Raw genomic sequence first — 24,800 nt, forward strand, 5'->3', positions numbered from 1 at the left:
CACCGTACTGCAACACGCTGGCATCTGTAAATCCTAAGATTGCATATTTGTTGCTTAATCTCAGTAATGTCAACGGAAGTGACCTATACACACTGAATGGAGAATTTGCAGTTCAGAGCCTTCTGTCATACCCAGTACAATCGAATGGCCTAAGAACAAGGCATCATCTTAATTTTTGGTTCAAGCAATGATGGAATAAAATGAACATCTTAATCATCTGGGGCCCAATAATTAGGCAGGCAAAAAAAGAATTTGAAGAACAACTAGCAAAAGACACGCAAACTAACAGCAAAAAAAAAAAGTTTAAATACATCAGCATCAGGAAGCCTGCCAAACAATCAGTGGGCCCGCTGGATGAGTGAGGTGCTAAAGGAACACTTAAGGAAGATAAGGCCATTGCAGAGAAGCTAAATGAATTATTTGGTGGTTAGCCAAGATGGTCAGGGATGCAACCCCAGGCTCTGGGTGTTCCTAAGCCTCTGAGGGCCAGAAGCTGGGACTGAATTACAAGGGGTGGATCGCTTGCTAAATTGTCCAGTTCTGTTCATTCCCTCTGAAGCATCTGGCACTGACCACAGTCACATGGCAGGATAGTGGGCTAGATCAGGGGTCCCCAACGCAGTGCCCATGGAGGCCATGGCTCCCACTGGGGCGTCTAAGTGCGCCCGTGTACTGACCGGCGGATGAGCATCCGCCGAAATGCCGCTAACAAGCTGCGTCATGCAGAGGCGTTGCTGCTGAAATGCCACCGGTTTTCGGCGGTATTTCAGTGGCAACGCCTCTGGATGACATAGCTTGTTGGCGGCATTTTGGCAGTGACGCCTGTTGACGTTGCCGTTTGTCGGTGGAATTTCGGCAGATGCTCGTCCGCCACCATGGTCCTCTGTGGCTCGTCGTCTGGCGCCCACCAGACGAAAAAGGTTGGGGACCACTGGGCTAGATGGACTGTTGGTCTGACCCACTATGGCCATTATGTTCAATGTAATCTCAGTGGTTCCATAAAAGTGCAATTCCAAAGTGAAAAGCACTGATGTAAAAAAACTGTCTATGTGTCTTCAGAGCCCTATCTACTGATTTTAGTGACTAAAGTAAGTTTCTTACATCTGCAGACCCAGCACAGCTAGACTATGTGAGTGGGATTTCATTCCCCCTTCTGCACCCTCAGTTACATTGCTTACTAAGTTCCAATCAGTCAAACCTGTGGAAATCCACTGGAGACAATGACACTGCCCGGTTGTCATTGGAGGCAGAATCAGAAGGCACTGTGGCTGCACAGAGGTTGCTGGAGGTCTCATTTCGACTGCAGAACCTTTACTGCTGATGATGGTGCTTAAGAAGGAGAAACTTCAGCTTGACTCAGGCTGAGTTTTTCAGGAGCTGGGTGAAATGAATTGGTTGGTCAGTCCAGTTCCCACTGCACAAATGTTGGGCTCACAAAATTCACCATGACAGTTGGGACTAACTGCCTCCATTTGCTGTCTCATCAGCGAGAGACAAAGAGTTGCATAGACGGGGGAGACTGGACTATCTGCTCGTCCTGGAGATGATCTTTGCCAGTCAGGTTGAGGCATCTTGCAGGACTGCACAGGGAAGCTTGTGCTGCCATTCTCTGCACTGTGTCAGTTGAGGGGCTAAACAGAGGGCTGGATTGTCAGGTTGCCTCTCTAAATGTACTTTAAAAATAAAACCAAAGGGGCTGCAAAGGAAGCCGTCTGCTGTTTCCCTTCCCTCTTCTTTGGCAGTGAGCTTCTCAGACTGGGGGGGGATTGTGCTAACCGTGGCTGGGAAGATGGGGAAAGGAGTAACCCTTCTGCCTTGTGTTCTTTCAGTTTTGCCATCTCCAGAGAAGGCCGTTTGCTTCTTGCGGATGACATGGGCTTGGGGAAGACTATCCAGGCGATCTGTATTGCTGCATATTACCGAAAGGAGTGGCCGTTGCTGGTGGTAACACCTTCCTCAGTGAGATTTACTTGGGCAGAGGTACTGTATGTTTAAATAGAACTTTTGGGGATTCACCTCTGGTTTTTTGTTTGTTTGTTCTTCCTATGGATTCTATGAGGGATGGCAAAACTGCCATCCATTTAGAAAAATAAGGGGAAAAATAGGAAGAGATGACATTCCTTTATCCCCTGTAATTGCAAGAAGCTGATCATATGACACATGCTTGCCTGAGTCTAATGGATGATCCTCATTCTGTGTTCTAAAGGAAGGTTAGGAAAAAGATCTTTGACAAAATGGCCTTAAGGAAAAATTCCTCTCTGACTCCATATATGGCAGTTGGTTTAACCTTGTGCATGTGAACCAGAATCACTGTAGTTAAGCATCTTAATTTCATTAATGCCCAAGACACCATTGGTACCCAGGCAATTGTCTTCTTCTTTTGAAACGTGCCAAGGTGGGTTCTATCAGCGTCTCAGCCGCTACAGAATTTCAGATGCGGAAATTCTGCCCTATGTGTTCAATTCCCACTGATCCTAGCAAGCCTTTTTTGGGGCAAAATTTGGCCCATAAGCTTTACTCTACAAAACTCTCAAAATTCTTTGATATCATTTCCCTCCAAGCTGCGTGGTCGTGTGGCTTCCCAGGAGTGATTCAAGCGCTGCGCACTTGATTAGCAGAGCCATGCACATCCGGCAGCGTGTGTTCAGGTGCCCCTTGCCCCTGCTGCTTTGCAACCATGTTGCTCCTGTTGTTGCTTCTGGGACCCTCCTGCTGGCTGTGCAGAGTGGGAGGGAGCGGGGTGCTGATGTCAGGGTGCTGTCATCCCGGCCCCCTGCCCATCGTCTCCACAGAGCAGGGAAGAGGGGACAAGGCTCAGGACTCGGAGCAGGAGAGAGCTGCTGCAGTCTGAGCTCTGGTGAGAGTGCCTTTAAGAGACAGCGCACGGTGTCTCGCAGAAACTTTCCCAGCAGCCAGCACACACAATCTCTGTTACTCACATTCACACTCTGTCTCTCCTCCTTCTCCCTGCCCATGTACCTCATCTCTGCAGCGTGTGGGAGGGGAGACAGGGCTTTAAGTGAGTGCCTTTAAGAGACAGCGCACGGTGTCTCGCAGAAACTTTCCCAGCAGCCAGCACACACACAGTCTCTCCTCTCTCTCACACTCAAGAGTCTCCGTGTCTCACACAGACACACACACACACACACACACGTGTTGTTGTTGTTGTTGTGTTTTTTTTCTTCTTCTTGGTACTTCCTGCAATGCACATATATTCTCTGTAATTTTATTCTTTCAAAGTGTGCTGTTATAGTTTTTTGGCTGGTCTATGCATTTCATAATTTTTATTTCTCTTTTACACTTAAATTTAATTCTTTGAGTAGTGAGTCCTAAAATGCCTAACGTGTCCTGGCTAGAGTAATTATCCCTATGGTAACTTTTTAAAAATATTTATTGTATCTAGGTTTTTTGTTTCTACTGGCAGCACATTTCCACACAAATTACCTCAGGGCACATTAACAAAATCTGTTCTGTACATGGATGGAAAAAATTAGAGGGAACATTGGTCAGGACCTGGAGATGGGTGCTCTCAGGGATTGGAAATGCACATAACTGAAAGAGAGCGGGGCTGCAGGGTCTGTCCTTGGAGGGCAATTACTGTGCAATTAAACAGCCTGTGCTAGCAAGGTGATTTTGAGGCATACTTTCCTTAACTGTGAAATGTTCATTAATGCTGGGAGAAAGTAAAGAGTAGAAGAACTCAGGCCCTTAGTTTCATGCCTGACTTGGTGGGGTTCTTTTTTCAGTAGTTCACTATGCTGATGGCTGTAGAATAAATTGATTGGATTTTGTTGCGTGGTGGGACCTTAGTACCACAACAATTTGTTCTCTTTTTCCCCTGCCAATGGTACAACAAAGCACCGGGCAGTCAGCCGAGCTACAGAAAACACATCTAGATTTTTACCTGGTGAATGAGGGAGTAAAATTACTTATATTTGGGATACGGAGGAGAAGGCAGCGGCGGTATCCTTCAGAGGCTGGTGGAGATCTGGGCCAACATTTTAAAAAGTGGCTATTGCTTTAGGATATCTCAATTTTTGGGTGCCCAGCTTGGAATGGCTTTGGTCCTGATTTTCAGAAGGGCTAAGCATTTGCAACTCTAATCTTGTTCTGGATAGGCTCTTATACCCGCAAACGTCACCGTGGTATCTGAGCACCTTCCGGTCATGTGTTAACAACTCACATGGTTTTTGTTCTCTGGCCCTTCCCTCAAGGGGAGAAGTGTATGCAGTCGAGCATTTCATTAGTGTAGATTTAAAAAAAAAAATAAAAAACCTTGTAACTATGTGTATATGATAGAGAAGGCAAGGTCAAAATAATTCACTTGCAGTTTTGTGATAGTCCTTAGTTCCTGGGGGAGTTTATTCCATAGTCTCAGACCAGCCCCTGAGAAAGCTCTGTCTGTGGCAGAGATAGCTTTACCCTTTATTTTAGAGAGTTCCACTGTGCCTGAGAAGTGCAGTGTTGGCTGTGGTCTTCATCCTGGAGCTTTAGGCTCTTTTAGATAGGATTCAGCCCACTGAGTGCCTTGAAGTAAGGACTGAGACCTTGAACTTGAGTCGATATTCTATAGGGAAATCAGTGTAAGAACGGGGAGCAGGTTTGATATGCCTGCAGAAGCCGGTGTTGCTGTGGAGATTGCTGCAGTGTTCTGTAGTAGTTGCACCTTCCAGAGCGCCGAAAGCTTTGTGCCCAAATCTGTCACATCGCTGTAGTCCAGCTGAGAGGTGACGAAGGTGTAAGTAACTGATGCCAGGTTGCGACAGAGTCTCCTAGCCAACCAGAGACGGTAAAAAGCATTACTCATGGATGCTGCTATGAGAGTGCTCATTGTATGTGAGGAATCCAGGAGCCTTCTAAGCCACAGACTGAATTAACCAATTGCGTGTTTGTGAACCTTCAACCAAAGGAGACTGCCCCATGCCTGTAGACTCTTTAACATGCTTTCCCCTGCCCATCAGCATCACCCCTGTCTTGCTTGGGTTCAGCTTCAGGCAGCTGCTCTTCATCTGTGGGATGATCTCATCTAAGCACTAGGCTCTCTTGGTGGTAGTGGTGTGGTTGTATGTGGTGAAGGTAGGTAGAACTGTGAGTCATTCTCTTACTGCTGGCACTAGAATCCCTCTGATCTGCCCAGTTCACATGGTGGGTTTATGTAGCTGTATAATAGGACCAGTGAGAGAATTGATCCTTGTGGGACTGCACAAGTGAGAGATCTAGTGACAGAGATATGATTTTCCCATTGTCACTCTTTGGCTATATCCCTGCAGGAAGGACTCAAACCACTTTAGCGCATTGCCCAGACCTCCGCCACGTCTTTCAGGAGAGGTAACAGTCTCTCATGTTCAACAGCACTGAATGCTGCAGGGAGGCTGAAGTAATTGAAATAAATGGGAACTTTCATTGCTCGGCACCTGAAAAAAGCACAAGTAATTCAGTTGCCACCATAGAGCAGCAGCCAGTGGCTTGTTAGACTGGTTCTTAGAAGGGAAGAAAGACCTTTAAAAGACCCGGAGAAATTGTTCTTCATCTGTATCATGGTGCAGAGTTTTGTAAACTTTCCTATGATGTAAAATATTTGATGCTCATAAGTGGGTGGCTTTCACAGCTTCATGTTTACTATTGGCGTGGGCGGAATAACAGTGTATCTCTCTAACAGTGGCCATGCCACTCTGTTGCTGCTCTGGCTTTTGGGCACAACTGGCAACATTGGTAGACAATCACGTTCATTTCTGATCGCAGCCAGAGGTCTTGCTGAGTAAGAAGCAAAGAGAAAGTAAGCTTAGATCTTCCTAGTGGAGGGAGTGTGGTGTAGTGCCCAGAGCATGGGACTCCACTTATGATGCCTGCTCTTCCAGTTACTCACTGTGTGGTCCTGGGCAAGTCACTTCAACATTATTAGACCCATTATCAAGTTGGGTAAAACTGAAGCACAAACTGGTTATTTCCAAAGATATGGTTAGGAGGCTCCATTATAGCTTGAGAAGGTCTTTGGGATCCTCAGAGAGAAGAGACTAGGGAGGTTCAGCACCCTATTAATCACTTATTCTCCTTTTCTCAGGCATTTCATAGGTGGCTTCCATCCCTGAGCCCAGAGAGTACCAATGTCATACTGACAGGCAAAGACAACCTGTCAGCAAAACTGATAAACATAATCAGTTTCGACCTCCTCAGCAAGATGGATAAGCAGCTCAAAGACACTTTCCAAGTTGTCATTATTGTAAGTAAGCATCCCTAGTTATTTAAATGGGATTAGGAGGCACATACAAGCTGGGTTCTCCTGGGTTGTTAACAGGCGTTTGGAGAGAGTGAAGCCTTGTAGTGATTGGATGCTCTACACAGCAAGTTGTATATCCTTATATATTCAACCATGTATTGGTTTACTTTCATGGGTGGCTCTATAATCTGTATTTTTCAGATACCATAAGAGATAACCATTATAGAAAACCCTTAGGTAGACTTCAGCTCTATTCCAGTTAATTAAAATAAATAAATATATGTATATATGTTTAATGGGACCCTTTTAGAACTCATATTGTTTCAAATCCAGCTTAGATCAATGGCAACCAAAAAGTCACTACACTTTGATGTCCGTTATCTTATGTGAAATTAGTTTAGTGTTCTCAGCCTGGTTTCCAATGAACAGATGTTTCTGTCACAAAAAGCACCATGACTTCTTTTGGTGGTAGTGTCAGCAGAGACGATGAGAACAGACTGGATGCTGGAGACTGAACTTTTCTCTCACCTCTGTTGATTTCGCAAGGGTCCAGGCTGAGACACAGTGTCACAATGGAGGAAACTCACATTGTCACTTTTTCTTGGGGGGTAGAACATCTATGACTCTAGAGCAATCACTCCAGTACCTTTTTAAGCTGTGCTAAATTGGCAGGTATTTTATTCATGCACGTGTGTGTGCAGATTCAAATCCTGTATATGTCCTGTAGATCCAAATGGCCCCACAGAGTGTTTAGCCTCCCTGCTTTTTTATTTCCAGTCATCCTCTGCTTCCTGCTGGCATAACAACATAACCTTATTGCTAACCAGGATTGAGAAAGCTGTGCCTTGGGGGCTAAGTGGTGTCTCGTCCTCTGTAAGCGTGGCTGCTCGCTCATCCACACACAAGATGAGAACGTACCCTTAGAGGGCACCAATTTCCTCAGCGTCTTTAAGTTCTGCCCAACTACAACAAAGGAAATGTAGCCTATTCTGCGAGTGATGTCTCTCAGCCAGGAGGTTATTATCCACCTGGAGAGCCCTAATAGCAAAACAGTTGGTTCCTAATTAGATTTCTGCGCTTCTGATGCTTTTCATTAACCCCTTCATTTTAGGGAGGCAGCACTGCGTGGGCTCCCCATGAGTTTTGCATTTAAAGAAAGGACACACAGTAGCAAGTGAAGCTCAGTGGTGGAAATTCTTTGCCTCTTTTCATTTCTTCTCTCCACTTGCTTGCTTGGCTATGATCAGTCACAATTTGTGTCTTAATGTTTGTTTCCCCTTCCTGTTATTTTGCAGACAGTCCTACCCCCTTCATGATGGTTTCACATTCAGAATATGATGTTGGCCAGCCCAGAAACTGAAACCTGCTTGGGGACGATAGGCTTGAAGTATTATGCAGCATAGGATGCTGGGAATTTGTTCTTTATCCCAGAGGTGGGCTATGACTCAGGGCTTAGCTCTATTCATTTTCGTGCCTGTTTTGTTTCAGGATGAATCTCATTTCCTAAAAAACACAAAAACTGCGCGATGCCAAGCTGCAATGCCTCTTCTTAAGGTGTGTATTCTGTATGCCAAGCTCTTGTCAATTTATTACAAGCAATAAGTTGGGGCTCTTAAGTACTGCTATACTCCTTCCCTGGCTTTGTGCTAGGGCCCTATGTCCCAACACTGCTTGCTTACCATCTGTTTGTGCAACTGGTGTTTGGAGCAGCCGAAGCTCCATTGCTGGTAGAATTTATATAATTGAATGCAGGAGTGGCAGGAACTGACTGGTACAGCCCCGGTTTTTGCTAAACAGGTACATTTGTTCAGAAAGGTTTAATAGATTCATAGAATATCAGGGTTGGAAGGGACCTCGGGGTCATCTAGTCCAACCTCCTGCTCAGAGCAGAACCAGTCCCCAGACAGGGCAGGGGATAGCTCATTGGTTTGAGCATTGACCTGCTAAACCCAGGGTTGTGAGTTCAGTCCTTGAGAGGGCTACTTAGGGATCTGGGGCAAAATCAGTGCTTGGTCCTGCTAGTGAAGGCAGCAGGCTGGACTCAATGACCCTCAGGGTCCTTTCCAGTTTTAGGAGATAGGATATCTCCATTATTTAAAAAAACAACAACACATTTTTGCCCCAGATCCCTAAATGGCCCCCTCAAGGATTAAATTCACAACCCTGGGTTTAGCAGGCCAATGCTCAAACCACTAAGCTATCCATCCCCCCGGGAGAACTGCTACAGTATATAATACAGATAGATACATGCACACATCAGATTTTCATTATAAAGCCTTTTAACTACTTCTTCAGGTTTTCCTAACATACCAGGTATGTAGAACCAAATCTACACTCCGTGTTGCATTCCTGGCACCTGATGTCTCATCACTGACCAACCACTGTGCCAGTGGAACAAAGGCACTTCAGAATCTGCAGTAGAGAAGGGGCTGGGTATCTTTCCTAGGCACAGTGGCTGGCAGTAGTTGAATTCATCTGTGGGGACAGGAGACCTACGCTGCTTTTTTGCTGATGGTAGTGTTGACTAACCTTGTATTCTGGAGATTTGTAATGACATGTTCACACGCTGAAGGTTTTTTCTTGTTTTTCTAATTATGCTGTTCTCCATGAAAATGTAGATTGAAAAAAGGTCAAAATCCTGTTTTCCATTGGTTTTGAGACTTCAATTGGAGGTTGAGCACATGGTGCAACTTTCTGTGCAAATTGCAATAAGTGAACCAGGGCACTTTTCCTGTTGTAGCACTTTTATGTAATGGACAACACCAACTTGTGTGTGCACACCCTTCCCCTATGCTGGTTGGAGCATCAGACTTGCTCGACTGAGTGTGTGAGAGAGAATGCACACCTGATTCTCTTACGACAAAAGGAGAGTCTCCTTTAGCTCAAGTGACAGCTGTGCTCAACCTTTAGCTGTGCTGTTGGATGGATTCAAGTTCTGTCACAGCTTACAATTATGAAGTCCTGGGTGGACTGCAGATGTGTTATGATTTCACCAGATGGCTCAGGTCCCAGAAAAGTGTGGTCTTTCCTATTTTGAACTGTGTGAGGATCAGCTTTCAAAACTTGTTTGCGGGATGCATGATACAAGGTAAAGAACCAAAGATGGGCCACTTTAAAAGGAGACCAATGTCCTTTATTAACATATTTAGAGCTTACAGTTTTACACTGATAAATCACTGATCACACATAAGGGAGAGCTGATATTTCCAAAACTGAATTTCAGTCCTTTTGAAGATACACTGATTTTCGTAGTGTTCAGCTTTCAACTGAAAATGGTAATAAGCAAGGAAATGGAGGCCAAAATATGTAAAACAACTCTATATCTGATGTCCAGGTGAATGCCATTTTGATCATTTCAAATCCTGCTGCTCTAATCTTTTGATTTATGGTGCAAATATTAAATATTTTCTCACTTGAACAAAAAAGTGAAGTTGTCTATAGTTAAATGTTAACCTTTTTGCAGCTGTAATCCTAATATGCATCAAATAAGCACCAAAATGGCTAAAACCTCAGGATTCTAAATATTTAATGTGCGTTTTGTTTGTTGGATAAAAGGGTTAGATAAATACACATTTATTATTTATCTTTAAATGTTTTTGAGACCTGAGGTGAGGGTCTGACTTCTGTTCCTGCCTGTTTACACCATGTAAAAGGATCAGAGCAGTGTGAAGTGGTCTGGTGCAGGAACTGCAGAGGAAGGGTCCTAACACAGTCTCACAAGCCCTGGTGTAGGGACGTGCCGGTGGGGGAGTTGAATGTGGGAACGCTGTGTATTGCAGCCCTGCTGCTGACACGGTGCTGTGGAGATAATGGGAAGCCCTGGGAGGCTGCTATAGTTTAGAGAGGCCCCTAGAGCATCTGAAGCCATTGTGTGCTCGTAAGTTTTGTTGTATTAGCTCTGTGTGTGTGTGTGTGTGTGTGTGTGTGTGTGTGTGTGTGTGTGTGTGTGTGTGTGTGAGAACCAACTTGAGGGTTGAGGGGATATACCTGTACTAGCTCTGATTTTGTTGCTAAAAATAGTTAGTGGCCAATGGTGGGAGGGGCTAGCCATCCTGAGCACCTTTCTGTAATCTTGGATGGGCATGTGCTCAAGAGAGCTAGCCCATCTCACCACTCTGTTTTTAGCCCACTAGTTCAGAGCTAGCACAGGTATATCTCAAGCTGGGAATCATCCTCACTCCCACTCAAAGTGTAGACAACCTCTGAGTTATGCTGTGGGCCTCTCTAGCCCCCTCAGGGTTGGGAGTGCCTAAATCTGACTTTGCTCCCTTGGCTGTGAGTTCTGCACTGTGCCTCTTGGAGAGGCAGCACAGAATCTCATTCTGGGCGTTTAAGCCACTTTCTCGAATAACAAGTAGATGGACGTCTTCGAAAGCATGAATGCTTAGATTTCAGCTGATTTATGGGAGAGGAAAAAACCTCTAAGAAATGTGATCTCTGCTTCTTATTTGCTATAAATATTTATATGCCCATAACTGCTGTGGCCAGATTTAAATTGAAATGTTACTGAGGCTGATAGCATCCCTTCCATGGGTATTTAATAGATCCTTTTTAGCGTACTAGAATCTGGTGCTGGAGCTTCCATATTACAGTGGCCAGTAAAATTTAGAAATTGTTATGGTCGTTTAGACGAAACTGCACAATAATCAGATTAAATCAATAAAGAAGATTTAAGTTTAGTATGAATTTGAAAATTACCTTGCTGGCAACAGGGCTAAATATCTGTTTCTGAAATACTTTGCTGTGGATTTGTTTTAATCTTTAATATCTTGAGGTCATTGATCATTTTTCAACATAAAGTGGTATTTTTACCATATAACTCATCATTTTCTGCTCTGGCGTAAATGTTGCCATGGAGCTGGCACAGGACAGTGATGTATCGAGTTTTCCACTCTACCCAGGTATAAAACATGGGACTGAAATCTCACTGTCGTGGGTTGGTAGAAATAATGATTCATATAAACAACTATGTGTCTTGGTCTTCTGTATTGTACACCAGAATCCTATAAGACAGATTTTGCTGCTTCTCTGTCAAGTGCAGGGGTGGGTAGCGAAGGGTTTAGTTCCCCACAGTTTGGCTGGAGAAAGTGGGGCTCCTGAGGCTGGGCACACTGCATTTTGATTTAATACTTTAAGCAAATGTGATACATAGAATCACAGAATCATAGGACTGGAAGGGACCTCAAGAGGTCATCTCGTCCAGTTCCCTGCACTCATGGCAGGACTAAATATTATCTAGACCATCCCTGACAGGTGTTTGTCTAACCTCTCAAAAATCTCCAGTGATGGAAATTCCACAGCCTCCCTAGGCAATTTATTCCAGTGCTTAACCACCGTGACAGTTAGGAAGTTTTTCCTAATGTCCAACTTATACCGCCCTTGCGTCAGTTTAAGCCCATTGCTTCTTGTCCTATCCTCAGAGGTTAAGGAGAACAATTTACCTTCCTCCTCCTCCTCCTTCTAACAACTTTTTATGTACTTGAAAACTGTTATCATGTCCTCTGTCTTCTCTTTTGCAGACTAAATAAACCCAATTTTTTCAATCTTCCTAATAGGTCATGGTTTTTCTAGATTTTTAATCATTTTTGTTGCTCTTCTCTGGACTCTCTCCAATTTGGCTACATATTTCCTGAAATGTGGCACCCAGAACTGGACACACTACTCCAGTTGAGGCCGAATCAGTGCGGAGTAGAGTGAAAGAATTACTTCTTGTGTCTTGCTTACAGCATTCCTCTTAATACATCCCAGAATGATATTTGCTTTTTTTGCAACAATTTTACACTGTTGACTCATATTTAGCTTGTGATCCAGTATGACCCCTAGATCTCTTTCTGCAGTATTCCTTCATAAGCAGTCATTTCCCATTTTGTATGTGTGCATATAACTGTTCCTTCCTAAATGGAGTATGTTACATTTGTTCTTATTGAATTTCATCCTATTTACTTCAGACTATTTCTCCAGTTTGTCCAAATCATTTTGAGTTTTAATCCTTTCCTCCAAAGCACTTGCAACCCCTCCCAGCTTGGTATCATCCACAAACTTTATAAGTGTACTCTGGTCTATGCCATGGTCTAAATCATTGATTGAATAGAACCGGACCCAGAACTGATACTTGCAGGACCCCACTCGTTATGCCCTTCCAGCTTGACTGTCAATCATTCATAACTACTCTCGGGGAACAAGTTGTCAAGCAGGTATGCACCCATCTTATACTAGCTTCATCTAGCTTGCATTTCCCTAGTTTGTTTATGAGAAGGTCATGCGAGACAGTATCAAAAGTCTTTAGTAAAGTCAACATATACCACAGGTAATGCTTCCGCCCCAATCCACAAGGTTTGTTACCCTGTCAAAGAAAGCTGTTAGGTTGGTTTGACGTGATTTGTTCTTGACAAATCCATGCTGACTGTTACTTTTCACCTTATTATCTTCTAGATTTTTGCAAATTGATTGATTGCTTAATTATTTGCTCCATTATCTTTCCAGGTACTGAAGTTAAGCTGACTGGTCTGTAATGCCCCAGATTGACCTTATCTCCTTTTTATAGATTGGCACTATATTTGCCCTTTTCCAGTCCTCTGGAATCTCTCCCGTCTTCCATGACTTTTCAAAGATAATCGCTAATGTCTCAGATACCTCCTCAATCAGCTCCTTGAGTATTTTAGGATGCATTTTATCAGGCCCTGGTGCCTTGAAGACATGTAATTCGTCTAAGTAATTTTTAACTTGTTCTTTTCCTATTTTAGCCTCTAATCCTAGCTCATTTTCACTGTCATTCACTGTATTAGACATCTAATTGCTACTAATCTTTTTGGTGAAATCTGAAACAAAAAAGTCATATAGCACTTATGCTATCTCCACATTTTCTGTTCTGTTCCTTCCCCCCACTCCTTTGAGTAACGGGCCTCCCCTGTCCTTTCTTGTCTTCTTGCTTAGCATGTTTTCTTGTAACCCTTTGTCTCTAGCTAGTGTGACAGACCCAAACCATTGGGATACAGGAGTCTGGTAGAGGGCAAATATACTGGTCACTGGATGAGTAGTTTTCTGTTCCCTGAGTGACCAGAGCAGGGGCTGCACTAGAATAATCAGCAACCTGCTAGAACCAATTAAGGCAGACAGGCTGATTAGAACACCTGTAGCCAATCAAGGCAGGCTAATCAGGGCACCTGGGTTTAAAAAAAAGAGATCACTCTAGTTAGGCTGGAGGGAGCCAGAGGAAAGGAAGTGTGTGTCAGGAGCTGGGAGCAAGAGGTGCAAGAAGCTGAGAGGGCGTGGGCCTGCTGCTGGAGGATTGAGGAGTACAAGCATTATCAGACACCAGCACGAAGGTCCTGTGGTAAGGATAAAGAAGGGTGTTTGGAGGAGGCCATGGGGAAGTAGTCCAGGGAGTTGTAGCTGTCATGCAGCTGTTACAGGAGGCACTATAGACAGCTGCAGTCCACAGGGCCCTGGGCTGGAACCCGGAGTAGAGAGTGGGCCCGGGTTCCCTCCAAACCTCCCAACTCCTGATCAGACACAGGAGGAGTTGACCCAGACTGTGGGAAAGATCACTGAGGTGAGCAAATCCGCCAGTAAGCGCAGGACCCACCAAGGTAGAGGAGGAATTTTGTCACACTAGGTTAATCTCATTTTGTGCCTTGGCCTTTCTAATTTTTTCCCCACATTCTTGTGTTATTTGTTTCTATTCATCCTTTGTAATTTGACCTAGTTTGCACTTTTTGTAGGACTCTCTTTTGAGGATCAGATCATTGAAGATCTCCTGGTTAAGCCGGGGGGCGGGAGGGGGGGTCTCTTGCCATACTTCCTGTCTTTCCTACACAGTGGGATAGTTTGCTCTTGTGCCCTTAATAATGTCTCTTTGAAAAACTGCCTGCTCTCTTGAACTGGTTTTCCCCTTAGACTTGCTTCCCATGGGTTCATAGAAGATTAGGGTTGGAGGAGACCTCAGGAGGTCATCTAGTGCAACCCCCTGCTCAAAGCAGGACCAACTCCAACTAAATCATGCCAGCCAGGGATTTGTCAAGCTGGGCCTTAAAAACCTCTAAGGAAGGAGATTCCACCATCTCCGTAGGTAACCCATTCCAGTGTTTCACCACCCTCCTAGTGAAATATTTTTTTCCTAATATCCAACCTAGACCTCCCCCACTGCAACTTGAGACCATTGCTCCTTGTTCTGTCATCTGCCACCACTGAGAACAGCTGAGCTCCATCCTCTTTGGAACCCCCCTTCTGGTAGTTGAAGGCTGCTATCAAATCCCCCATCACTCTGCTCTTCTGCAGACTAAATAAACCCAGTTCCCTCAGCCTCTCCTCATAAGTCATGTGCTCCAGCCCCCTAATCATTTTTTTGCCCTCCGCTGGACTCTCTCCAATTTGTCTACATCCTTTCTGTATTGGGGGGGTCCAAAATTGGATGCAGTACTCCAGATATGGCTTCACCAGTGCCAAATAGAGGGGAATAATCACTTCCCTCAATCTGCTGGCAGTGCTCTTACTAATACAGCCCAGTATGCCGTTAGCCTTCTTGGCAACAAGGGCACACTGACTCATATCCAGCTTCTCGTCCACTGTAATCCCCAGGTCCTTTTCTGCAGAACTGCTGCTTAGCCAGTCAGTTCCCAGCCCATAGCAGTGCATGGGATTCTTTTGTCCTAAGTGAAGGACTCTGCACTTGTCCTTGTTGAACGTCATCAGATTTCTTTTAGTCCAACCCTCCAATTTGTCTAGGTCACTCTGGACCCTATACCTCTCTTCCCAGCTTAGTATCATCCGCGAACTTGCTGAGGGTGCAGTCCATCCCATCATCCAGATTATTAATGAAGATGTTAAAGAAAACCGGCCCCAGGACCGACCTTTGGGGCACTCCGCTTGATACTGGCTGCCAACTAGACATTGAGCTCTTGATCACTACCCGTTGAGCCCAACAATCCAGCCAGCTTTCTATTCACCTTATAGTCCATTCATCCAATCCATACTTCTTTAACTTGCTGACAAGAATACTGTGGAAGACCGTATCAAAAGCCTTGATAAAGTCAAGGTATATCACGTCCACTGCTTTCCCCATATCCACAGAGCCAGTTATCTCATCATAGAAGGCAATCAGGTTGGTCAGGCATGACTTGCCCTTGGTGAGTCCATATTGACTGTTCCTGATCACCTTCCTCTCCTCCAAGTGTTTCAAAATGGTTTCTTTGAGGAAGTGCTCCATGATTTTTCCAGGGACTGAGGTGAGGCTGACAAGTCTGTAGTTGCGTGGATTCTCCTCCTTCCCTTTTTCAAAGATGAGCACTATATTTGCCTTTTTCCAATTGTCTTACCTACCAACTCTCTGAGTTTGCTAAAGTCAGCCTTCTTGGAATCCATTATCTTTATTGTGCTGTTTTCCCTTCTACCATTCCTTAGACTCATGAGCTCTCTCATTTTGTGATCACTTTCACCTAAGCTGCCTTCCACTTTCAGATTCTCAACCAGTTCCTCCCTATTTGTCAAAATCAAATCTAGAACAGCCTCTCCTCTAGTAGCTTTTTCCATCTTCTGAAATAAAAAATTGGCTCCAATACATTCCAAGTATCAGGGGTTAGCCGCATTAGTCTGTATCCACAAAAACCACAAGGAGTCCGGTGGCTTCTTAAAGACTAACAGATTTATTTGGGCATAAGCTTTTTTGGGTAAAAAAACCCCACTTCTTCAGATGCATGGAGTAAAAACTACAGCTGCGGGCATTATATAATGACACATGAAGAGAAGGGAGTTACCTCACAAGTGGAGAACCAGTGTTGACAGGGCCAATTCGATCAGCGTGGATGTAGTCCACTCCCAATAATAGATGAGGTGGTGTCCATTCCAGGAGAGGCAAAGCTGCTTTTGTAAGGCACCAGCCACTCCCAGTTCCTATTCAAGTCCAAATTAATGATGTTAAATTTGCAAATGAATTTTGGTTCTGTTGTTTCTCTTTGAAGTCTGTTTCTGAAGTTTTTTTGGTCAAGTGTAGCTACTTTTAAATCTGTTCTAGAAGGTCCAGGAAAATTGAAGTGTTCTCCTACTGGCTTTTGTGTGTTACTATTCCTGATGTCCGATTTGTGTCCATTTATTCTTTTACCTAAGGACTGTCCGGTCTGACCAATGTACATGGCAGAGGGGCATTGCTGGCACATGATGGCATATATAACATTAGTAGACGTGCAGGTGAATGAGCTTCTGATGGTATGGGTGATGTGGTTGGGTTTTCTGTCTGTATCCACAGAAACAACAAGGAGTTCAGTGGCACCTTAAAGACCAACAGATTTACATTACATTCCAAGAACTTGTTGGGTCATCTGTGCTCTGCTGTGTTATTTTCCCACAAATGTCTGGGTAGTTGAAGTTCCTTATCACCATGAAGTCCTGTGCTTTGGATGATTTTGTTAGTTGTTTAAAAAAACGTCATCCACCTCTTCTTCCTGGTTAGGTGGCCTGTAGTAGACCCCTGTCATGACATCATCCCTGTTTTTTAACCCCTTTTATCCTTTCCCAGAGACTTTCAACAACTCAGTCTCCTATTTCCATCTCAACCTCAGTCCAAGCGTATGCATTTTTAATATATAAGGCAACACCTCTTCCCTTTTTTTCCCTGCCTGTCCTTCCTGAGCAAGCTGTATCCTTCTATACCAATATTCCAGTCATGTCTGTTATCCCATCAAGTCATCTGTGATGCCAACTATATCACAGTTGTGTTTATTAACTAGAATTTCAATTTATTCCTGCTTATTCCCTATACTTCTCGCATTGGTATGCGGACATCTAAGATCCTGATATGATTTCCCCTCTGTTCTCTTGTCTCTCCCTTATCCCTGCGATAACATGCTATCCAATAAGTTGAATTAACAACAAGATAATCGGGGCCTGATTTTTTGTTTTCAGTTCCCAGCCTCTACTTGTGCATGTGCAACTCTGCACTTGTGTGCACTTGTGATAGACTTGAACTCCTGCATGTGGAAGCAGTTAGTAGGGTCTGGGCACAGCTGCTGTGTCCCCCTTCCAGGTTATGGAGGCTGAGTTGAACCCCCACTAATTAATCTCTTGGCATGTGGCACAATACCTGTGAACCCCTCTTTCAAGCTCAGGCATGACCTGGGCCAATCTGCACTGGGAACTGCATGAGGCCTGTCCATAGCACTGTGATCTCTGATGGTAGTGGTGAATGCTATGAGCTTTTTATGGCCAGATGGCTCCAGAAAAGAATTCCCTGTTTTAAAGGGGCTAAATCCTCTATTGCCACATATACCAAGGGGTCTCCTCTTGCTGCGAGGCTTGAGACACTGGATAAGCTTCCCCGAGTTCACCTCTGTCAGGGCTGGCTTTTAACGCCCACTACCTAGGAGGTGGGAAAGTCAAGAGCTAGGCTAGTTGTGTCTATCCACCACCTTGCTGCCAGTGATCTTAGGATATGTCACCTGAGACCAAGCCCAAGCCTAAGCCTCTTCCCCTGCAGCAATGTCCAGACTCTAATTTTTAGCACGCTAGCTTGAGCGAGTCTGTCTACTCTGACTGAGAGGCTTGCTTTCAGCTGCAGTGTAGACATATCCTTATAGGCCTACCCCCAGTATCAGCGGTGCCCTGACCCAGCCTCTTTCTTCATGGGGCTCCCACTAGCCTAGACTGCCCATGTAGCTGATAAGCATTGGAGAGGTAATACATGTACTATCAAATTGTCTAAAACTAGAAAGATAGAGGGGAAATGTACAACGGATAGCAAATAAAGTACTGGGACAGACTGAAACTTCTCCACTTCGTCCACGGAGGGCTCTCCTGGGGACTCCTGCTGAAAACAATTCCACTTCTTCCCACAAGTCAAAATGTTACATATGATATCACATGCAAATACAGAAGAACAAAACAAGGCAGTGGGAATTGGGGAAAGTCTCAATGGAACATGAATGGGTTTCAGAAGCATCATGGTGTGTCATCAGTGAAGAACTCAGAGACTGAGAAATACATTTTTTTAAAAAAAAGTCTTATCTAGCCTAAGATTCCTATGGTGTAAAATGAATGTCTGCCTCTGCTTCCTTCCTCGTGACCTTGATCCTGCAACTTTGAGCAAAAGGAGCACTTAACGACGACAAAGTCATTGTGGAGGAACTAAATGAATTCTTTGCTTCAGTCTTCATGGCTGAGGATGTTAGGGAGATTCCCAAACCTGAGCCATCCTTTGTAGGGGACAAAGCTGAGGAATTGTCACAGATTGAGGTGTCACTAGAGGAGGTTTTGGAATTAATTGATAAACTTAACAATAACAGGTCACCCGGACCAGATGGCATTCACCCAAGAATTCTGAAAGAACTCAAATGTGAAATTACGGAAGTATTAACTATGGTTTGTAACCTATCCTTTAAATCAGCTTCTGTACCCAATGATTGGAAGATAGCTAATGTAATGCCAATATTTAAAAAGGGCTGTATAAGTGATCCCGGCAATTATGGACCAGTAAGTCTAACATCAGTACCAGGCAAATTAGTTGAAACAATAGTAAAGAATAAAATTGTCAGACACATAGAACATACATTGTTGGGCAAAAATCAACATGGTTTCTGTAAAGGGAAATCATGTCTTACTAATCTATTAGAGTTCTTTGAAGGGGTCAACAAACATGTGGACGAGGGGGATCTAGTGAACATAGTGTACTTAGATTTCCAGAAAGCCTTTGACAAGGTCCCTCACCAAAGGCTTTTACATAAATTAAGTTGTCATGGGATAAGAGGGAAGATCCTTTCATGGATTGGGAACTGGTTAAAAGACAGGGAACAAAGGGTAGGAATAAATGGTAAATGTTCAGAATGGAGAGGGGTAACAAGTGGTGTTCCCCAAGGGTCAGTCCTAAAACCAATCCTATTCAACTTATTCATAAATGATCTGGAGAAAGGGGTAAACAGTGATGGGGTAAACAGTGAGGTGGCAAAGTTTGCAGATGATACTAAATTGCTCAAGATAGTTAAGACCAAAGCAGATGGTGAAGAACTTCAAAAAGATCTCACGAAACTAAGTGATTGGGCAACAAAATGGCAAACAAAATTTAATGTGGATAAATGTAGAGTAATGCACATTGGAAAAAATAACCCCAACTATACATACAATATGATGGGGGGCTAATTTAGCTACAGCTAATTAGGAAAGAGATGTTGGAGTCGTCATGGATAGCTCTCTGAAGAAGTCCATGCAGTGTGCAGCGGCAGTCAAAAAAGCAAACAGGACGTTAGGAATCATTAAAAAGGATAGAGAATAAGATGGAGAATATCTTAGTGCCCTTATATAAATCAGTGGTATGCCCACATCTTGAATACTGTGTACAGATGTGATGGTCTCATCTCAAAAAAGATATACTGGCAATAGAAAAGGTTCAGAGAAGGGCAACTAAAATAATTAGGGGTTTGGAACGGGTCCTATATGAGGAGAGATTAATGAGACTGGGACTTTTCAGCTTGGAAAAGAGGAGAGTAGGGGGGGATATGATAGAGGTATATAAAATCATGAGTGGTGTGGAGAAAGTGAATAAGGAAAAGTTATTTACTTGTTCCCATAATATAAGAACTAGGGGCCACCAAATAAAATTAATGGGCAGCAGGTTTAAAACAAATAAAAGGAAGTTCTTCACACAGCACACAGTCAACCTGTGGAACTCCTTGCCTGAGGAGGTTGTGAAGGCTAGGACTATAATAGGGTTTAAAAGAGAACTGGATAAATTCATGGAAGTTAAGTGCATTAATGGCTGTTAGCCAGGATGGGTAAGGAATGGTGTCTCTAGCCTCTGTTTGTCAGAGGGTGGAGATGGATGGCAGGAGAATATCATTTGATCATTACCTGTTAGGTTCACTCCCTCTGGGGCACCTGGCATTGGCCACCGTTGGCAGACAGGACACTGGGCTGGATGGAGCTTTGGTCTGACCCAGTATGGCCATTCTAATGTTCTTATGAGCACATGTGTAGCTTTACTCTCATGAGTAGGCACACTGATCTCACTCGTGAGTAAAGTAGTCCACGTTTTCAGATGGCTGCAGGATGGGAACCTGTGTTGGTATTATGGAAGTCCTGAAGCTCCATGTAGCCTGCAGCTCCAGTACTCTGTGTGCGTGCTCATTTCAAAAGAAATGTTTAGAAGAGAGAAATAGGTCAGAGTGTATTAACCAGTGCTGAAACTTGAATGTGATGGAAAGCAAAAAAGCTCTCTTTCCAATGGGGAAGAGCTAGCTCCTTTCCCGTAGGCATTCTGAATCCACGGGGATAGAATAAATTAAAAATCATCACCCTCCTGCCTTCAGGAATCTTCAGTCTCAGGGGCCCAGAGAGAGAGAATCTTGTTTTGGAATCATAGAAGACTTTGGCCCTCCAGCTTATGCTGGTTCTTCAGTTCTGATCTCAAGAGCTTGTTTTTTTTTCCCCCTGTCTTCCCATCCTACTACAGCCAAATTCAACCACTGCCATTAAAAAAAAAAAGAAAAGAAAAGAAAAACTTCTTTATTTTGGTATCGGTTATACCTACTAGAAAAAAATCACTTGCAATATTTATATTTGTGGGATTCTGACTTCAGACTAGTCCTGATGCAATCTGGGCACAATCCAGAGTACTGTCTGATCGGAGTAGAGAAACCTGTTCTCAAAATCTGCTTTAGCCACTATCAGTATCTTTCCCCTTCAACAAGTCTAACCTCTCTTAAGCAATTCTGTCTTCTGCATTAAAATTGTCATGAGATTCTTCATTTATATCAGGGTAATATTCTTTATATGTTAATCAGTTCAAACAACAGAGTACGCAAGAACTGGGGACTTCAGTAACTGTACATCCAGCACCAGCATTTATGAAGGAAAAAAGTATCAGCCTGTTGGTGTATGGCAGGGCTCATGCTGTGAAATTCATTTAACATACAGAGAGCCATTGTATGCAAATGAGGCTCTTTGTGTGTTCAGTTTATTTCTTTGTGGCATAACCTTCCCCTTTCTGCACTTGGAAGCAGTTGGGTGCTGGGCTTTGACCTCTAAGCTGAGTACCTGGTGGGTGGTAAACACTTCAGAAATTAGTCCTTGTGAAGTGACTTTTGGAAATCTTGCCAAGCTTCTGGAATTCTTGTCATCATGTGTGGGGTGTCCTTTGTAAAGTACTTTAAAATCTACAGATGAGGCTAGATAAGAGCTGGGTATTATTATTATAGGCTTTATGACTACCTTATTGGATAGATGAGGGCTGCAGGACAGGGTGCAGGTTCCCAATGAACAGGGCACCAAGTCTGGCTTCCCTTGCACAGTTTGCCAAGGACAGAGCTACAAGAATGGCAACAGAGAGTGTGGGGAGGAGAATGCCAGTCTGGAAGGTTAAGATCCAGGTGCTGAGTGGTGGTTTATCTCTGCTGCTCTTTATGGTGACATGTTTCAACTGGTTATAAAGATTTGATCCTGCTAGAAAATCCTTGCTGGTCATTGCTGTCTTATTTTGCACTTCTGCTCCACCAGTCATTTTACCAGCTTCTGCTGCTTCACGTTGGTAGGCTACGCCTTCTTTTCCTGGGTGTGAAATCCCACCGCTGACACCATAGGAAATTTCTCAGGAAATAAGACTTAGGGTATGTTTACACGTACAACGCTGCAGCAGCACAGCTGCCGTGTGTCTGATGAAGGCACTTTATGCTGATGAGAGAAAGCTTTTCCATCAGCATAATAAAACCACCTTCACGAGTGGCAGAAGCAACATCAGCGAGAGAAGCTCTCCCGCTGACATAGCGTTGTTCAGATCAGTGTAACTTATGCCACTCCGTGGTGGTTTATTCGCCCCCGCCCGAGCAACATAAGTTCTGCCGACATAAACTGTAGTGTAGACATAACCTAAGCAGTGATCAGCAAGGACTTAGCAGGAACAAATCTCCTTTGCATCAGTTTAAAACAGTCACCACAAGCAAAACAAATGAAGAAAACCCCCATCTAACCAGGGGCTCACCTGGATCTTAACTTTCTCTCCCCCCCCGGGCTCCATAGCAGCCCTTTTTATAGCTCTCCCTCTCTGCACCTGTGCAGGGGGAGAGGGACCAGAAGCCAGACTTAACCTCTTGCTTACTGGGGACTCGGTCTTCCCTCTGCCCCATGTCACACGGTAAAATGTAGAATCTGGGAAGAGGAGGCTGGAATGGCCATGTGGAAGATAAAAGCCTTTCACATCTGTTGCTAATTTTATATTGCATGGAATCCAGCTTGTGTCAGTAGTGACTGAAGGTTATTGCCATCTGCTTCAGCACTTCAGTAGCTTATTTGAAATGAGCGAACTGGTCTTAGTTCAATTCCTAGTGAGCAGGTGTCTACATCACAAAAACAATTACTATGTCTGCTCCTTAGGTCAGGGACTACACAGTTTTCCTGTGTTTTGTACCATGCTGAGCACTCTAGTGCTCTGGGATTAACAAACTGCAGCATTTGCACCAACTGGTGCCTTGTTAGAAGTAAGTCCTTGATGAGAAAAAGGTAAGGAGTGATTGAGCGGGGAGACTGAACTCCCCTCTAAGCTTAGGAGGTCCAAAGTAGGGCATGGTGGAGAAGGTTGTATTGCCACTATCCGTGCTGTACCAGTTTTATGCAAAGATAAGTCTCCAGGACTGTCAACCTGGCATCTTCTGACAATGGCAAAGGACCCCCAACGGGCCAGCCTTTACTCCAGCCGTGGTCTTCTGGGGATATTTTGTTGGTGGTTCCTTCATGGAGCTGTGAGCACTGGCACAGTTCACAGATGCCCCCATGCTCGCCCTTTCTGCACATGCCTGCCCCCAACTGAGATGTTGCAGCCCCTCTTTCAGCTCCTTCAGAACCTCCTGCTTAGGGTGTGGTTGCACGTGACCGTGTCAGCCTCCTGCTGGCACTGGCCAAGTTGGTCATCCATCAGTCTGGGAGAGGGAAGCTCATCGGGGAGGTTCTCGGTGACTGGGGTCTACTTTTGGCTCTTAACTTGTCTCACGTCTGTGGGCAGAGTTCCTCTGGAGTGCGTCCACTGACTCCTTTGTCAGGGGTTCACTGCTTAGTGTCACCAGCTGGTACTCTCGTTTTGAACCATTGACCTCTACTCCTGTCTCTCTTTTATCGTTTGTTGTCCCACTGAATCACATGTGCTCTGTGCTCCGTCCCTCAATTGAGGTGGCTGGCCTTCTGTGCCAGGTGCGATTAGGCCCCCCCTCCCAGAAGTCAACTGAGCTGGCATCTCTTCTGTCTGTTCACTTTATAAAAAACCTGCTTTTTATGTTAGTGAGACCTTTCTGACCTTTGCTGTGACCACATCTCCCACTCGGATTTGCTTAATAGGGAAAAAAATCCCACTTATTTTGACTTCAGCCTGTTAATATCTGACAAAGAACTGCTGAATTAATTTCCGGTAACTGATAAGTGAACCTTCCTTCCTCCAGTCTTGGTCAGCGAGTGAATGAGTCAGTCTAGTGAATAGCTTTGGGCGACTGGTAGATCTCGCTGAAAGGATAAAAGAATTTCATTTTCTTTTTCATATCAGTGTGAATGAGCTGTCGGTATAGATGTCATTCAAGAATCTCTTTGTTATTTTAATGATCCTGCATTAAAGCATGCAGGAAATTACAAGGCATGCGTAATTTAACTATTGCATGTGAAATTATAGCAGTGGAAATTCATAGCTCTCTTGTAATAAGGGGATTAGATGTTATTGGAGGTAAGAGGGCAAAAGTGAAACTTGAGGATTTTGTTTATAAAATAGAATTTCTCTTCCCTTTGCAATTCTTTTTTGTGGTGGGTTTTTTTTTAACTGCTGACTTTTCCCATTTGATTTATTGCATGCAGTTTTCCTGCATGACTTGTTTATTAGTTATTAGGTTTTGGCATCTTACAGTCTGTTTATAGAGCCACCAAGATTGGCAGGTTGGCCTCTTCTAGCCCTGAGTCAGGCAGCATAATTTGCCTCCTACAGTTTTATTTTGTTTTCAGTCTGAAACTTTTCTTGTCTCCCTGCCTCCCTTTTGTGTGTGCAGGACAGGGTATATTTATGGCTTGTTGCAGCAGAATTGATTCTGGAGGCGAGGATGTGCCTTAGAGGTGTGTGAAGCCTTCCTGTGAGATCTGATGCTGATTGGAATGTTGACCCAGGTATAAGATTTGAACATGCATGGGGGCGAATGCCAGTTGTCAACGTGCCATAATAAAAATAGACTTTCATTTACCTCCGAAGCCATGACTGGCAATGTGTTGTACTCCCCCCCTGTGGAGATCGGAGCCCTTGTCCTTGAAGCATCTTGACATAGCAAAGGCCAGGAGTTTTTTGAAGACGATGCACTCCTTCCTTAGGAGAGTTGAAACTTGACCTATATTTTGTGGGTGAGATTTATGGTTCATAGAAGCTGCTTAAGTCATTTCCTAAACTCTGCTTGTGTTTGTTATGCAGGCTGCCAAAAGAGCGATCTTGCTGTCGGGAACCCCTGCCATGTCGCGCCCCGCAGAGCTTTATACGCAGATTGTGGCTGTCAGGCCAACCTTCTTCCCTCAGTTCCATTCCTTCGGACTCCGCTACTGTGATGCCAAGAAGGTACCGGAGTGTATTATCTATGAAATGCTAGCCTAGGAT

At 44.2% G+C, this 24,800-nt stretch overlaps 1 protein-coding gene across 2 annotated transcripts in view; it reads left to right on the plus strand.

Annotated features, from left to right (window-relative positions):
* Positions 1-24,800, plus strand: part of SMARCAL1 (SWI/SNF related, matrix associated, actin dependent regulator of chromatin, subfamily a like 1) — a 68,378-nt gene that overhangs the window by 16,141 nt on the left and 27,437 nt on the right. For both annotated transcript variants that reach the window (XM_030581013.1, XM_030581012.1), the window contains exons 7-10: positions 1,830-1,980; positions 6,062-6,220; positions 7,706-7,771; positions 24,621-24,761. In XM_030581013.1, the coding sequence (XP_030436873.1) occupies positions 1,830-1,980; positions 6,062-6,220; positions 7,706-7,771; positions 24,621-24,761 (517 nt within the window). The remainder of the gene's footprint in view (positions 1-1,829; positions 1,981-6,061; positions 6,221-7,705; positions 7,772-24,620; positions 24,762-24,800) is intronic.

Source organism: Gopherus evgoodei, chromosome 11 (genome assembly GCF_007399415.2).
Source record: "Gopherus evgoodei ecotype Sinaloan lineage chromosome 11, rGopEvg1_v1.p, whole genome shotgun sequence".
Lineage (NCBI taxonomy): Eukaryota > Metazoa > Chordata > Testudines > Testudinidae > Gopherus > Gopherus evgoodei.